The sequence below is a fragment of the Bos mutus genome, chromosome 5 (assembly GCF_027580195.1).
Source record: "Bos mutus isolate GX-2022 chromosome 5, NWIPB_WYAK_1.1, whole genome shotgun sequence".
NCBI lineage: Eukaryota > Metazoa > Chordata > Mammalia > Artiodactyla > Bovidae > Bos > Bos mutus.
In genome coordinates, this window is record NC_091621.1 from 91,111,277 (window position 1) to 91,128,666 (window position 17,390).

The 17,390-nt window shown below is 41.6% G+C and overlaps 1 protein-coding gene across 1 annotated transcript in view; it reads left to right on the forward strand.

The window, feature by feature from the left end:
• The window catches only part of SSPN (sarcospan), a 48,220-nt gene that overhangs the window by 23,218 nt on the left and 7,612 nt on the right, over positions 1-17,390 (forward strand). Inside the window, exon 2 of the mRNA XM_005902444.2 lies at positions 11,827-11,913. Coding sequence (XP_005902506.2) covers positions 11,827-11,913 — 87 coding nt within the window. The remainder of the gene's footprint in view (positions 1-11,826; positions 11,914-17,390) is intronic.

Genomic DNA, 17,390 nt, shown 5'->3' on the forward strand with positions numbered 1-17,390 from the left:
TTGGCTACACCAGATCTTATTTGCAGCATGTAGGATCCTTAGTTGTGGCATGTGGGATATACTTCCCTGATCAGGGATTGAACCCAGGCCCCGCCCCCTGCATTGGGAGCACAGAGTCTCAGCCACTGGACCATCAGGGAAGCCCCAACACATTATATTTCTATTTAATTCACTTGTTAAGTTCTGCCTCTCCACTTTAAAGCATTGGCTCTATCAAAGCAGCAATTTTTGCCTCTTCTCATAACTCTCCAGAGCCTCTGGAGCCTCTAGTATCGCCAGAGCCTCAAAGACTTTCTAGCACATGGTAGATACACAGTGAACACTTATTAAATGAAGAGAATGAGATTATTTCTAAGATGCGATAGAGGGCTACATCTATTTATATCATTCATTTCAGCTCAAATTTCAGAGTAAGTTACACTGGCACAGTTTGAGGTCATATGAGATGGAAAAAAATAGTGCCTACTACCCTTCTGAGCGCATTATTTATGATCCTTAAATTATAAAGTAAGTTTTATTTTCTCTGTTTTATACATGATGAGATTGAGTCTCAACGACTGTGTCCCCATCCCCCAGCCTAGACAGAGTCTAGATCTCAAAGACTGATCTTTACACAAGCCCTGCCTCAGGAGCAGAGCTTCCTGCCCTCCCACAAGGAGAGGGGCAGATGATGGAATGTTTTCTAAATCTCTGCAGCTCTGCTTCTCTTATAGGGCTGTCTAGAGTCCTCCAGAGAGAGGCAGCCAGGATGTGTAATGGTTAAGAGTCAGGCTCTGTACTCCTGACCACATACAGCCTTGAGCTCTGTATTTGCTATATGACCTTGAGCATAAAACCATTCTGAACTTTAGTTTCCTCATCTATAAAAACGGGATAATAACAGCAACTATCTCAAGGATATTTTATGAAGACCAAAGAAGATAATTTACAAAGAGTTCTTAGTTTAATGCCTGGCACATAAAACTGCTCAATATTAGCATTAAAATGTCAAACAATCTAGACTTGTTAATTAGTTTTTCTTACATAAAGATTGCACCAAGTATCCACTGGTGCTAATAAAAAATAGTGTGATATTTGTAACCAAGACAGTACATGTGTTTTCAGTTCTAAACCTGCTTAAGTTGGTAATACATTTCTGACCCCTGAAATATACTCTAAATTTGGCTTACTGTAATAAATATATGAATGACTCTAATTGCAATAATAATTATGGTAGTAACCACTAGAAGTTATTATCCATTTGATAAGATATTATCCTAGGCCCCTTACTTACATTATCATTAATTCTTTAATTGACTGTCAAAAGAAGGCAGTATTGTTTGCATCTCACAGATAACAAAACCAAGGCTGAGAAGCTATAATTTTGTTCAAGATCTTTTAGGTGCAAAGTGGCAAGGTCAAGATTCGGACTCTAAAGTCCACGTTTGTTCCACTATGCAGCACTGTCTCCTTGATTATAGTTCCAGACTTGATTTTGACAAAACTAAAGAAGCAGTAATCACTTGTTGAATGAACTGTAACTTGATGTTTCATGCTTCTGAGTTATTTTTACCTTTCTCATCTTATCTGATTAGAGTAGTTTTTAGTCCTTTTATCTTGTTTTTACCTTAAAATACAACTTAAAAAAATATAATAACAATTGTGGAGAGTGGATAACTTCATCATTCTACCATATTTACAGCCTATCTGATTAACAGAAAACACTTTGTTGTCTTTAAAAACTAAGGCACAGCAGGAAAAAAAAAATCACAGTTGATTCAATGTTCCTTACATTATGAATGCATGAGAGTTTTTTAGTTAATTAGTTAATTGATTAATTTTTGGCTACACTGGGTCTTTGTTGCTGTGCATGGGCTTTAGTTGCAAGAAGCAGGGGCTTACTCTGTAGTTGCAGTGCGTGGGCTTCTCATTTTGGTGGCTTCTTTTATTGTGGGGCACAGGTTGTAGGTATGTAGACTTCAGGAGTTATGGCACATGGGCTCGTAGTCGTGGTTCGTGGGGTCTAGAGCTTGGGTTCAGTAGTTGTGGCACACGGGCTTATTTGTCCCACGGCATGTGGGATCTTCCCAGATCTGGGATGGAACTTGGGTCCTGTGCATTGTCAGGCAGATTCTTAACCACTGGACCACCAGGGAAGTCCCAGCATGAGAGGTTTTGATGAGCAGTCAGGAAATAACAGTTTAAATGAGTTGCTATGGGCTGCTTATTCTTAACACTGGATCTATCCTGGTCAATGACATTCTCCATGGCGATTAATTTTCCCATGCCTCAATTTCTCTGCAAAGTAGAGATTAAACAACTTCTAAAAAACAAAGACCCTGTCTTACACTTCTTCCTAGTGCCTACCACAATAAAGCTTCTGAGCTCAACTCAATTGGGGATTGATGCCTACATTGGCATGGTCATGAGTAACAAGAGCTCAGAGATTGTGCTGCCACAATTCTTACTCCATTTTCACAAATTAGGAAATGAGTACTAGGATTTCTCGCTAGCTTATTCCCCTGCACCTTTATACTATTGCACCTTTATACTGATTCTGTAGGCTAGTTTCAGTGATTCCAAACAACTAATAAAAAGTAACGTGTCAAACTTTACTCTTTGTTATTGCTGTTCAGTTGCTCAGTCATGTCGACTCTGTGAACCCATGGACTGCAGCACACCAGGCTTCCCTGTCCTTCACCATCTTCTAAGACTTGCTCAAACTCATGTCCATTGAGTCTGGTGCCATCCAACCATCTCATCCTCTGTTGTCCCCTTCTCCTCCTGCCTTCAATCTTTCCCAGCATCAGCGTCTTTTCCAGTGAGTCAGCTTTTTGCATCAGGTGCCAAACTTTGCTCTTTAGTTACAAACTAATGCCACTTGGTAACCAGATGCTTCCAAAGAGAAGGCATACAATGTGGTAGGAAGTGCAGGATGCTCTAGGGCACCTCTGATGGACAGACAGTGCAGTAGGGGTGTGGGGTGCGCTAGGGTACAGCTGATGGGCTAGTGAAAACTAATTGTGTACATCTCTTCCCAACTCTGTGCTCAGTGACTTCACATTAGTAGCTTTAAATCGGCACTGGTAGCAGTATTTCCACCATGGAAATTAGCAAATGCTGCAACTAGCAGCTCCCACCCCTGTAGCTGGTCATCGTTTACCAGCACCCTGCTAAAGAGATGATCCAGTATTGGATGTTTGCTCTACTCTGGCTTGGAGTGCCGTAGGCAGTGCCTGTCAACAGTAGCGGAGTGCCACATCACACTGTGACTTAGAGATGCTCCCCAATCATCGACCACACACACTAAGGCTACAGGCTCTAGAATGAGGTCATATTCAAGTGGTAATGAAGACAAAGTGTTTTTCCCTCCAATTTTAAGGAATTTTGCTACAATAGCCATGACTGAATTTATGGGGAAACTATTGTCACATTTCATTACTACTGGTAATAAACAACTCTTCTGTAGGAAACTCCACAAGTCAGTGTATCACTTCTAACCCCTAACCGTTCAGATAAACCCCATACTGGGCATCAGCATTTAGAAGAGTACATTTTTAACTTAGACTAGTGGTTCTCAGGGCTTCCCTGGTGGTGCAGCAGTAAAGAATCCTCCTTCAATGCAGGAGACGGGGTTTTTGATCCCTGGGTTGGAAAGATCCTCTGGGGGAGGGAGTGGCAACCCATTTCAGTGTTCTTGCCTGGAGAATCCCATGGACAGAGGAGCCTGGTGGGCTCCAGTCCATAGGGTTGCAAAGAGTCAGACAACTGACTCGACTTAGCAGGCAGGCTAACCCACTGAAGTGGGTTGCCATTTCCTTCTCCAATGCATGAAAGTGAAAAGTGAAAGTGAAGTCGCTCAGTCATGTCCGACTCCTAGCGACCCCATGGACTACAGCCTACCAGGCTCCTCCGTCCATGGGATTTTCCAGGCAACAGTACTGGAGTGGGGTGCCAAGTGTTCTCAAAGTGTGGTCTTATTTGTTAGAAACGCAAGTTCTCTCTGCCCCAGACCTATTGGATCAGAAATCCTGGAGATAAAGGAGTTTTCACCAAGTCCTCCAAGTAACTCTGAACCACTAGTTTAGACTTGTGGTTACCTCTTACCAGAGGCAGTTGTAATGAGAATCTAGTAAAAATGCTTAAGCTGTACTAAAATATTCTATCCCATTCTTCAGAAATCTTGATCCAATAGACATCTTTTAATAGAGTCTCATGAAATGTCCTCTTGTATATTTTTAAGTCTCTGATAAGCTATGTATTCATAAGCAATTCTTTTGAGACTGCTTCATTTGACAGATTGCAATCTACCTATCATTTGTTGCAAATTATTTCTGATACACTACCTTAAATTCTACTAAATAGGTGAAAATCCATAGAAATTTTCTTAAGAAATATCCAGAGAAACATTTATAGTTCTGCTCCATTTCATGTTGATCATTTTGGCTGTGCAAACATGAGAAGAGAGTTCATTTCGTTACTCTATTGACTGAATTAAAGTACTTTAAATACAAGGGTGAACGTTGATTAACTTACAGAAATAGAATCACATTTCAGGTACACAAATGAAAGGGAAGATGAAAGGAGGAGAGAAACCTTGAAAGGCATTTGACAGGGGAGGTTATATTCCCCAGATAGCCCTGTCAGGCAGCTCTGTCGACAACAAAAAGAAGAAAACAAATAAATTGGAGGTTGTGTGAATGTCACAAGACCAGAATATAAATATGACGTGGAGCGAAGTAAATACCAATAATTCACATTCTCACAAAATGTTTTAGGGTGATACCTTCTTGCTATGTCAGAATGAAAAGGGGAAAAAAATGATATGCAGGTAAATCTGCAAGACCCTGGGTGCAAGATTCAGTCTTTATTCATAATAAGCCAACCCTCAAAATGCACCACTGCACGTACAACAGGCCAAATAACATAACAACCAAGAGTGACAAGACTCAGGACATGGACTTAAGATTCAGAGAACATTTCGACTCTGCCTAACTTTCTAACTCACAAGAGATGATGCAGTCTTCACTCTGAGCAGACAAAGAAGCTCTTTAGAATGTGAAATTCACCACTTAGGTTTTCCCTTCTTGCTGAACAGACTGCAGAAACACGCATCCAAGAATAGGTTTTAAATGATGGCTTTTTTCTTTATTCATTAAAAACTTCTTTCAAGCTTTTGCTATCAACGTAATTATCCATCTGTATATGAACTAGATCTTAACAAGCTCTTCGAGGCTAACCCCTCAGCACTAGTTTTCTCATTGCCACCCAGGTCCTGTCTGATTTTGTTCAGTGATTCCACCTGTCTGCCCCTGGTCCAATGGATGCCTTCTTGAAAATCTTATATAACTGCCTTTTTCCTATTCCATGGGCTTCACCTCCCCATATCTAATGGAAGCCCTTGCCCAGAATCCAAGAATGTTGTTCCAGAGAGTCCTGGCAAGTGTCACTGCTCATGAACAAGAACTTGCCCTTTCCTGCCTGGGGAAGCCAGAACACCCTGTCTTCCTGGCATGCCCAGGTCCTGCCAGCTCAGGAAACAAGACCCTTGGTCTGGTATGAGAAATCTGCTTTGCTCCCTGTGGTCATAAAGCCTTCAGCTTTAACTATTCAATAAATCCTAAAGGAAATCAACCCTGAATATTCACTGGAAGGACTGATGGTGAAGCTGAAGCTCCAATACTTTGGCTGCCTGTTGGGAAGAGCCAACCCATTAGGAAAGACCCTGATGCTGGGAAAGATTGAAGCTAAAAGGAGAAGAGGACAGTGAGGGGATAAGATGGTTAGATAGCTTCACTTACTCATGGACATGAATCTAAGCAAACTCCAGGAGATGTTGAAGGACAGGGAAGCCTGGAGTACTGCAGTCTATGGGGTCACAAAGAGTCGGACACGACTTGGTGACTGAACAACAACAATTCAATAAATACTACTTTTCTATAAGGTGCTTGCATTCTAAATTCCAATAAACTCTCTGATAAGAAAGTATTGTTCTCTATGACTGATTCATACTGATGTTTGGTAGAAACCAACATAATACTGTGAAGCAATTATCCTTAAATTAAAAATGAATAAAAGCAAGTTACAAAAGCATACTGTAGTATGGTAAGACTTACACAAATATAAGAAATAATATGATACTATGTTTTGTTATGGAGATGTATGTAATTAAGGGTAATGGGAAAAATTATTAGGAAAGTTGCAGATCAACCTCAGGATAGTGTTCATCTTTGGGACTGGGAGGGTAATAATGCTTTCAATTGTATCTATAATATTTTGTGTTTTAACATTTATCTAAAACAATTTGGACAAACATTTAAAAAAAATATTGTTCTAATATGCAGAGCTGTAGGTGAGAAAATGAACTCCCTCACTCTCCTTCCAGAGCCAATTGAGCCAAGAAGTTAAAATATGTTGGATTGATCCAGGCTTTATAGCAAATAACCTACACTAGGACATAGAAGCCTGAGAAGGCAATGGCACCCCACTCCAGTACTCTTGCCTGGAAAATCCCATGGATGGAGAAGCCTGGTGGGCTGCAGTCCATGGGGTCGCTAAGAGTCGGACACAACTGAGCGACTTCACTTTCACTTTTCACTTTCATGCATTGGAGAAGGAAATGGAAACCCACTCCAGTGTTCTTGCCTGGAGAATCCCAGGGACGGGGGAGCCTGGTGGGCTTCCGTCTATGGGGTCGCACAGAGTCGGACACGACTGAAGTGATTTAGCAGCAGCAACAGCAGGACATAGAAGCTGAAACCTTCAAAAATCCAAAAGGATTATCATTTTCATAGTATTTAGACATGTCATGGGGTACAACCAAAGTTATAAGAAGTGTATTTGAGGTGCTTTCTGTTCAAACCATCCAAAGATTCTTCATAACTGGGTAACTTCTTTGGCTCTTTTTTGTTTTCTCTAGACTGTCTCTGGGTGAAACAGCATTTCTGATGGTTTCCATTGCCTCAAGGGCTTATCTTCAGCTCAGACCTCTTTCCTGAGTTCTAGGCCCATGTGACTGACCTTTGAGTTCATGTGGGCTTCACTGGTTTCAGTTCCCATTCTGCTTTTCCTCTTATTAAGCGTGACTTATTAAATGTGAACTCCATCCACCTGGCACCTCATGGCAGTAACTGAGCATCACACGGATCCCGCCCTCTCCTTCAGCCTTCACATCTAATTAGTTCTCAGAGCCTTAGATCTGCTTCCTTCACATCACTCAGACACACCTCCTTTCTCTCAGTTACCTGAGCTCAGGCATGCTCCATTTCTCTGTAGATAAGAAGAACTTTCTAGCTGGTCTTCCTCCCCTAATCCATTCTTCACAGCCAGAAAGACCATTCTAAAAGGCAAAGTCAATCACATAACTCCTTTCTTCAAATGTCCTAGACTGAAATGAGTCCTTTGGGACCTACTTCCTGTCCATCTCTGCAAGCTCGTCTTTTACTTTTTCTTCTTGCATCCTCTGCACCGGAACTACGGGAAAGGATGTTTACTGGGCATTTCTCCATGCTTTTGTACCTGCTAGTACTCTCTCTACTCTTCCTCACATTCTTCTGCTTGATTCCTGCTTACCTTTTAAAATCCATCTTTCAGGAAGTGTCTTCAAGTTACCTTCAGATTAAATCACCCTTTCCATGTATTACAGCAGACATAGTCTAGTACTTACATGGTATTGTAACTTCACTCTCATCCCCACTGGACTGAGAGCTCCTTGAAGGCTGAAACTTTCTTATCACTCAGTTCCTGGAGATGTTGAAAAAAGTCTGGCCTCAAAAAAAAAAAAAAAAATTCTATCTAATGACTAAATGAAATACTCTAGAGTAAGAGTATATGTTTCTGTGCTACTTCTTGCTGGAAACAAGCTAAATTAAGGCTTCACAGTAGTAGATATTACTGAAGTCAAAAAAATTGTGCAAGGAAGGCAGAGTTAGATTTTTAAGATACTGGTCGGTTAGGCTTGATTGTTGGAACGTGTCTCTCCTAAAGACAAAGGGGAGAGTCTTGGCAGTTGCCAACTTCCCAGCAGCCGCCAGGGACAAAAGCAGTCACGTGGAAGAGAGCCTGACTCTGTGCACCTGTGGACAGATGTTAACAAAGGACCCCAGACACATGCTTAGGGTCTGACAGTCCCCACGGAAGCAAGTTTAAAAGTCTCCATTGGGCTTGTGGCCAATAAACAAAAAAAGGTCTTTCTTCCATTGTTTCAGTTCTGTAGATTCTTAATTTGAAAAATACACAGTAAGCCCCTATGCTGCTGCTGCTGCTGCTGCTAAGTCGCTTCAGTCGTGTCCGACTCTGTGCAACCCCAGAGACGGCAGCCCACCAGGCTCCCCTGTCCCTGGGATTCTCCAGGCAAGAACACTGGAGTGGGTTGCCATTTCCTTCCCCAATGCATGAAAGTGAAAAGTGAAAGTGAGGTCGTTCAGTAGGCCTTATCAAATTTACACTTCAATTAGATATATTTATATATTTTAAAAATTTATTTATTTTTGATGGAAGGATAATTGCTTTATAATATTGGTTTGATTTCTGCCATACATCAACATGAATTAGCCATACATGTACGTATGTTCCCTCTCTCTTGAATCCCCCTCTCTAGATATATTTTTAAAACAAACTTTGAAAAAGAACTTCATGCCTCACTTGAAAATACAGCCACATTGTGGACTACACAAATAATTTCTGTATCATTACCTGCACATTTGTCAATGCTCTGCTGAAAAGCTGCCTTTCTGGGTTCTATCTGCTGTATTTTCTACCCAAACCTCTCCAACCCACACTCTGGCTCTCCACCAGAAATGTCATCTATGTTCTTTAACCATCAGCCTGTTCTAATGGCAGAAAACCCTGAAAACAGCTTGCACTCAAAGAAGGCTTGGCTTTGGCTTCACAGCCCAGTGGAAACCTGACCAACTCTCAACTTGGGAACCTGTGAGGGCACAAGATACTTACTGATTTTGTAATCAAAGGGAGAATGGAATAGAGGTGCTACCTTAAAATGCTATGTGGGCTTTGTAAATAAATAGATCTACTGCTCTAGCAGAGATGGTCCAAGGTTCAAAGCTGGCCCTGGAGGGTAGGAGTTATGATATCACCAAACCAGCCATTCATTGACTTGCTGGGCGACTCTCAGCCACACTTCCAACTTTGTCTCTAGGAAAACTGTGCTTATTGGAAAACGCAGTTTGGTTGCTTATGTTTTCCATCCTAAAGTAGAACTTAGCAACATTTTAAGGTTTCCAAAGTTGAGTGTGAATAGGTATGCTTTGATTAGAAACTCTAAATCAGAGTTTAAGAAACTAATGCACTAAAAAGGAAATCAAATCAAGTATGTTTTATGTCGGGAAGCTCAGGTGGCACAGTGGTAAAGAGTCTGCTGCCAGTGCAGGAGACACAAGAGATGTGGTTTCGATCCCTGGATTGGGAAGAGCCCCTGGAGTAGGAAATGGCAACCCACTCCAGTCTTCTTGCCTGGAAAATTACATGGACAGTGGAGCCTGCTGGTCCGTGGAGTCAGACACAACTGAGCACTATCCACACACGTGTTTAATGTGCCACATCTGCTTTATCCATTCATCTGTTGATGGACACTAAGGTTGCTTCCATGTCTTGGCCACTGTAAATAGTGCTGCCATGAACTCTGGAGTTCATACCTTTTCAAATTAGTCTCTTCTCCAGAACATTATTCAGCCATAGAAACGAATTAAATAATGCCATTTGCAACAAATGGATGGACCTGGAGATGATCACATTAAGTGAAGTCAGAAAAAGCAAAATATCATATGATATCACTTATATATGGGCTCTTAAGAAATGATATAAATGACCTTATTTACAAATCAGAAATAAATTCACAGACATAGGAAACAAACTTATAGTTACCAGAGGGGATAGTGGGGGTGGAGGGGGAGTTTGGGATTAGCAGATACAAACTGCTGCTGCTGCTAAGTCGCTTCAGTCGTGTCCGACTCTGTGCGACCCCGTAGACGGCAGGCCCCCAGGCTCCGCCATCGCTGGGATTCTCCAGGCAAGAATACTGGAGTGGGTTGCCATTTCCTACTATATATGAAATAGATAAACATAGCAGATACAAACTACTATATATAAAATAGATAAACAACAAAGACCTACTGTATAGCACAGAGAACTATATACAGTGTCTTGTAATAACCTATAATGGAAAAGAACCTTAAAAAAAATATATATATATATAGTGAAAGTGTTACTTGCTCAGTCATGTCTGACTCTTTGTGACCCCATGAATGGTAGCCTGCCAGGTTTCTTTGCCCATGGGATTTTCCAGGCAAGAATCCTGGAGTGGATTGCCATTTCCTTCTCCAGGGGATCTTCCTGACCTAGGGATTGCACCTGGGTCTCCCGCATTGCAGGCAGATTCTTTACTGTCTGAGGAGGGAGATAAATTAGGAGTTTGGGATTAGCAGATAAACACTATATATAAAATAGGTAAACAAGAAGGACCAACTGTATAGCACAAAGAACTATATTCAATATCTAATAATAACCTATGATAGAAAAGAACCTAAAAAGAAATATATATATATATATATATATGCATGCGTGTGTGTGTGTGTATCTGAATCACCTTGTTGTACACCTGAAGCTAACACAACATTATAAATTAACTGTGCTTTGATTTTAAAAATTGTTTTAAACATAGATTATGTTTTATAAGCTGCCATGCCTCTTGCAGCCTTCTTTCTGTCAGGCGCAGCCCCGCTTTTTCCGTCACTGACACTCAAGAGCTTGAAGATAGCTTTCTATTTCTCCCATTCCACTGTCCACCCATCAGTCACACAATAGTCAAGATGTATAGATTTTACTTTTACTTCACCTTTCCTCTCACCTCTTTCTCTGCCGCTGTCCACCACCCTCTGAGCTCTGGCCCACTGGATGGATTAATCCTGCTTTTAGATGAGTAAAACAAGATTCTGATGTTTTCACTGCCAAACCACCCAACACCCACTGCTCATTTTCCTGAAACATGTCTTGAAAAATGTCATTCCCCTGATCAAAAGTGCTCAAGGGAGCCCCACTCTTTGCTAAATCAGTTCTACCTCCCCAGATTTTCCACCTACCTTTCCTGCTCTATATTTTGTTATTTCCACAGTGGATACATGTTTATCCCTCTTTCCACACACACTCCTGTGTCTGTGCTATTGCCCATACTGATTCACCCAAGCTACCTGATTTAAGGGCTGGCTCCAGCATTTACTAGCTTTGTGCTTCTGTTTCCTCATTTATAATACAGGGATCATAATAGCACCTACTTCATAGGGTTTTGTCCTGATTACATGAAGAAATCCACACAAAACTTAGAAGAGCCCCAGCCACAAAGTATCCAGTGACTGTTAGTGATCATTACTATTATCATCATCCCTTTCAAGAACCATTTCAAATCCACCTCTTTAGCAAAGGCTTTTTTAATTGCCCAACTCAATGTTGTTTTTTTCCTCTTTTTGTACTTCTCTGAATAGCATTTGACACAGAATGCCCTGCCTTAGAATAGTGTGTGCACTTACTGTGGCCTGGCCTGGACTATACAGTTACTGAGGTTGAGGAAGTTTTGTTCATCATCGTATGCACTGAAGGACCTTGCATAGCACCTGGCACATCAAAAGGGCTTAATAAATACTGGCTAAATTGAAATAAATTGACTTTCCTATTTTTAAAACTCCGTTCCACAAGCTGAGGAAAAATATCCCATAAAGATAAGCAAATGAAATGAACACCTTGATAACAAGAATGTTACTGGTGAAAGACACAGAGATTGATGTCATTGGAAAGCTTGCCCCGATAACATCCTTTCATCCTTGTTCTTGCTTGCAGGTCTGCTTAGTGGCCTATCTCGGTTTGTTTATGCTTTGTGTCTCCTATCAAGTTGACGAACGGACATGTATCCAGTTTGCCATGAAAGTAAGTTGTCATTTTTCTTTCTCTTTTATCGTCACATACAAAGAAACATGAGTACAAAATCAAGGAGGACTTTTTAAGGGGTTGCATATCTGATTATTCTAGAAATTGGATTTTTAGGCAGGCCAAAAAATGTTTTAGGAGGGTATTCATCCAGCCCCCAGAGGTAATGCAGACTTTTTTTTTGGTAAGTCTTAATTTCCACGAACTGGATTTGCACGGAGCATATGAAGTCTGTCCTCCAATGCCCTTAAAAGGAATATCGAAAATTTGTCAGTTCAACAAAACACTTGGCTAAGAAAAAGGTGTCTTAGATCAGTGCCCACTTTCCTATTTTGAATTTTTTTTTTTTAGAATACTTTAATAACAAAGCAGTCTAAGTGCATTTCCCCTTGTAGGTGGGATCACTGAGGCAGAGAAAAGTATATTGGGTACACCCAAATGATCTGTGCCAAGAGTGTGAGGGCAAAGGTGGGAGATTGAGATATGCTTGGTGTAGCAAGTGTGTGTCTTTCCTGTGTGTGTCTTTTTCCTGTTAGAGATGGTGTGTTTGGTTGGAGCCAATTCAAGTACACAGCATTTTCACTGCACAGTAGAATCTGCTCTAAAGGGAAACACAGACACACCCTTTAGAAGTTTAGGGAGATAAACACCCCACTCAGCCATCAGAGTTAGTAGAAATTCAATTCGTACATTCTCTTTCGACTCCTGCAGCAGAGAACAAAAAGCTTTCTGTAATGTTGGTGGTGTTTTTTTTTGGGGGGGGGGGCGGGGATGTGTATCCACTCACATTGTTTACTTTTCTTCTACAAGAAAACACACAAAAACTGGATACTCTTTATTTCACTAAAATAAGAAAGCATAGGGCATAAGAGTAAATTAACTATATCATTTGGAAATTACAAAAATGAAGAAAATAAAATGTCAGTATATTGACATAAAAAACAATGTGCTGATACGTACATCTATGTATACATATTTAAGTCACTGTAAAAGAGTAACTAGTGAAGAAATATTCAAATTATTTTGACTCACAAAAAAACTGGCTACACAAAATATATGGTATGATCATACAAAAATAAAAAAATAGCTCTTATGTACAGAGAAGAAAAAAATAGTTTCTCTGAGTGGTGGGATTATAGATACATTCTGGTAGGTTTTTCTATTCAATTTTGAGGTGTTCTCCAATAGTTAGATGTAACTTTTCTAATTTAAAAATTGAATGGATGCTATTTTAAAAATTGATAGAGTTAGAATTTTTGTGGATGTGCCTCACTTGGAAATTTTACTTTTTCTGTCTGAGGGTGTTCCTTAAAGAAGGCCAGACTAAGCAGACATCATCCCTGTTTACTTTTTGAGTAGAAGTCTGAATAAACTGCAAGGCTTAGTAATGGTTTTTTTTTCAAAGCCAGAAAGCCTAGTAAGAAATGATATGTTAAACCATGTGAACTTCATTCATCAGGTTAAAAGGGCTCATCAATTTCTATGAAACGCCCTCATCTCCCTCTCCCTCTCCCCCATGATCCCAGGAGACAGTATCATCTTCACAGAGGCCCCTAAAGCCCAAACGTCTTCACTTAAGGAGTAAGGACAAATAAATAAAATAAAAAAGGCATTGCTAATGTCAGCCAGGTTGAGAAGTCCCCACTAGGAAGATCTCATTAGCTATCTTTTTTTTTCCACCTGTGACAGACATTGACAAATACAGAAACACTTTCTCTTCTCCTGAATGTGACCTTTCATGATGCTAGTTTCCAGCTCTCTAAGGTGCCCGCTGTATTATCTTCAGGTCGAAAATAAGCTTCAGTCAATCTCAGGGTTTTCCAAAGTCTACAGCCACTCTACCCTTGTGCTTCTCTCATCGTTTAAAGGAGAGGGGATGAAATGCACCTTCCTGTGGGGTTTCTTACTAGCAGAACCATTTTAGTGCTTGATATCCTGGCCACACTTTGGAGAGAATTTCCTTGTGTTGAACGCCCAGATGGCCAGCACAAGCCATCCTCCGAGGGTGATGACAGTGCCTCACTGCAGCCTGTGCTAGTGAGTGCGCGCGCGCACACACACACACACACCACACACACACACACACACACCCCTCCCCTTTTCCTTACAGAAATAGCCACGGCAGCTTGTCTTTTCATCTCAAGCTAGCACAATCTTTCCGGCGACCCTTTGGCAGGCCCTGTAAGCATCCTTCCATTCTTCTCCTTGGACTCTGCTCCTGAGCTTGGGGGGCCATCTGGCCGCGGATTGGGCCTCCTGCCTATTCTCGTGGCTCTATTTTCTCGGGGCTCACCTTGATGGTTTTCAGAACCGTGTCCGGTTCATGTGCTTGCGGAAACAATCGGGAGTCACATTCCCTGTATTGGAGGCGCAATGGCCCGGTACCCACCGCCCTCCGGGAGGCCCCCGGGCTGCCGCCGCTTCCCCCTGCCCATCGAGGAGCAGAGGGGTCTTACCCTGCCTGCCACCGGGAAGATAATTAAATTGAAGCCGAACCGCCCTCCTCATGAAGTAACTGAATGCTGAAGCGGCGGCCGGGTACCAATTAGAGGCGGAGATAGCGGGGCCGCGGTTACATAAGTGCAGGGGGCGCCCGCCTCTGCCCGCTGTCCTGCGCCGGCCGCCGGCGTGTCACCCGCAAGACAGATGAGGCCGGAGCCGCGCTGCTAGCAAGATATATTTGCTGGCATTCCCAAGGTCATCGTAAACACTTACATTGATAGTTTATTTGTGCCTTGTAGGCAAAACCAGCCACTTGATTTTAAATTACAGATTCTGACCCAGAAGCTTGTTGCTATCGGCTGAGTTGAAAGCCGCGAAGGAAAAATGCTATAGCGCTGCAGAAGTGGCCCGTAGGCTTTGGCCGATCAAGTCTATATTTATGTCTTGAAATGGAGAAGAAACTTGATGCTGTGGCTCACTCTTGTTTACTTGGCCCGATGCTTTTCTGCAGTGGGAGAAGCAGAATCACCATGTGTGAGCTAGTGCACCAATGAAAATGTATTCGTATTTAAAGGAGCGGAGGGGCATGGCTTTCATTGGTGCTTTTGAGGCTTTTAGCATATTTAAGATACTCGGTTAAAACTGAGTAATCTCTCCGTATTTGTGTAAATATTTACATCTTTTATACAAGCCAAGTATGTTTTGTTACTCTCACCTGACATAGAAGACAAAGATTGATATCCTAAAAGTCCTGAGAACAGGCAGCTCTTTCCACGTCTACTAATGTGTTTATTTCACACATACTTAAATAGTGCTACTGCGTACCAGCCACTGTTCTAAGCCCTGTACATATATCAACTCTTTGGATCCTGAGAATAATGCTGTGAAGCCAGTGTTAGATGAAGACACAGAGGGACACATGGGATTGATTAATTTGCCCAAGGTTCATAGTTAAGGGGGGAGAACCAGGATTCTAACCCAGGCTGTCTGGCTCCCCAGCACATGCCTGTAATCCTCATCCAGCCCTGCTGTGCACTTGGTAAATGTCTTGGCAAGTCTTTTGATCTTTAGGCCAAAAAGTTCTCTTTTAAAAAGAGACAAAACTCTCATTTCAGCAAATGGATTTTCATAATGGTTATGAGAAAAAATTTTTTTCAACAATTTGACTAATTTACACATCAAGATTAAGGGATTATTGTCATTGTTTCAAGATAATGAATCAGTGGGTGCTCTAGAAATTCTCTAAGGATATATATGTGAGTGTGTGTGTGTGGGGGGGTGTATGACAAGACTTCCTTAGCGCCATCCATTGATGACAATAAAATGTGTAAAGAATACTCTAGTTGGGGCCTTTCTAAAGAAGCAGATGACTCTCCGGTGGGAAATTATCCCTTTACTTTAAGACTTCTCTGCTGGTAGAGTCTCTGCTGTATCCGTGTTCCCAGAGCAATTTGTTCCCAGTCCCCTGCGTCTGCACTGGAGACGCAGCTTCCAGCAGCAGGCATGAACCACGTGGCCAGCACAGTTTAGTCTGGTCCTTGGCATCAAGGGTTTGAAGTCAGTTGTCAAGCCTGAATATTTCAAAAACAACCCAAAATGTTTCAGATACTCTGCCTCAATGAGCCCACAAAATAAATCCATACTTTTTAGCCTATTTTTGTAGAAAATATGCCCACTGAAAATTTGGGGGACAGGCAGAACCAAGGCTGTGCATTCAATATTACAAATCAAATAGTTCCTCTTAATTTTTATTAAGATAGTGCCACTTTGTGTGTTTGCGGTTCCCCTCCTCCAAGAGAGAATAAACATGTTATGCATAGGTTATCCTTGTTATGTCCCTGAGATAGAGGTTTCCATAAACTGCGTCACATGTGAAGAAACGTGGGTTATATGTGACAATCCTTCATATGATTTGAAAATGAAAAAGGGAGTGTGTGTTTAAGATGTTTTTGTTGAGCAGATCCGAAGAACCCCTGCATTCTTTGCTCTTGCAGCCACGTGAAGTCCAAGTGGCTTTAACCAGGGTCTATTACCTTCTTGGGAGAAGGCAATGGCACCCCACTCCAGTACTCTTGCCTGGAAACTCCCATGGACGGAGGAGCCTGGTAGGCTGCAGTCCATGGGGTTGCTAAGAGTCGGACACGACTGAGCGACTTCACTTTCACTTTTCACTTTCATGCTTTGGAGAAGGAAATGGCAACTGCCTCCAGTGTTCTTGCCTGGAGAATCCCAGGGACGGGGGAGCCTGGTGGGCTGCCATCTATGGGGTCGCACAGAGTCGGGCACGACTGAAGGGACTTAGCAGCAGCAGCATTCTCTTCTTGTGTCTATAGTGAAGTTTCCAAGCAAACCAGATCCATGCACAGAGCCCCAACACACACACACACACACACACACACACACACACACACCACACCACATTGCCCACTCAAGAAGGAAAAAATAAATTTTGAAGTATTCTATATTTAAGACTTGAAATTGTCCCTGTGTGGAAAATCACTAATCTGTAAGACTTATGTGCATGTATTTTATAATTTTACATGTATGTTTTTATTTTGAGTTGCATTTACTTGGACGTGGGGGGAGGGCATAATCTTTTCAGAGCAATTTTTTAATTGGAGGATAATTGCTTTACAATGTTGTGTTGGTTTCTGCCATACAACGGAAATCAGTCATACTATATATATACTATATATATAATATATAATACCATATTATATAATATATATATATATATATATATATACTCTTGCCTGGAGAATTCCACGGACAGAGGAGCCTGGCGGGCTACAGTCCATGGGGTCACAAAGAGTCCAAAGATTCGGACTTGACCAAGCAACTAACACTTTCAAAGATATATATATATATATATAAATCCCCTCCCTCTTGAGATTCCCTCCCCCTCCCTCAGATCAACTTTAACCTGAACCTGGACTGGATGTGCCTGATTTTCCTTTGAGGAGTTCACATTCACCAGAACTGCTCTATGAGCACCTTTTGACTATAGGCGTGCAACTCTTACACTAAGAACTTAT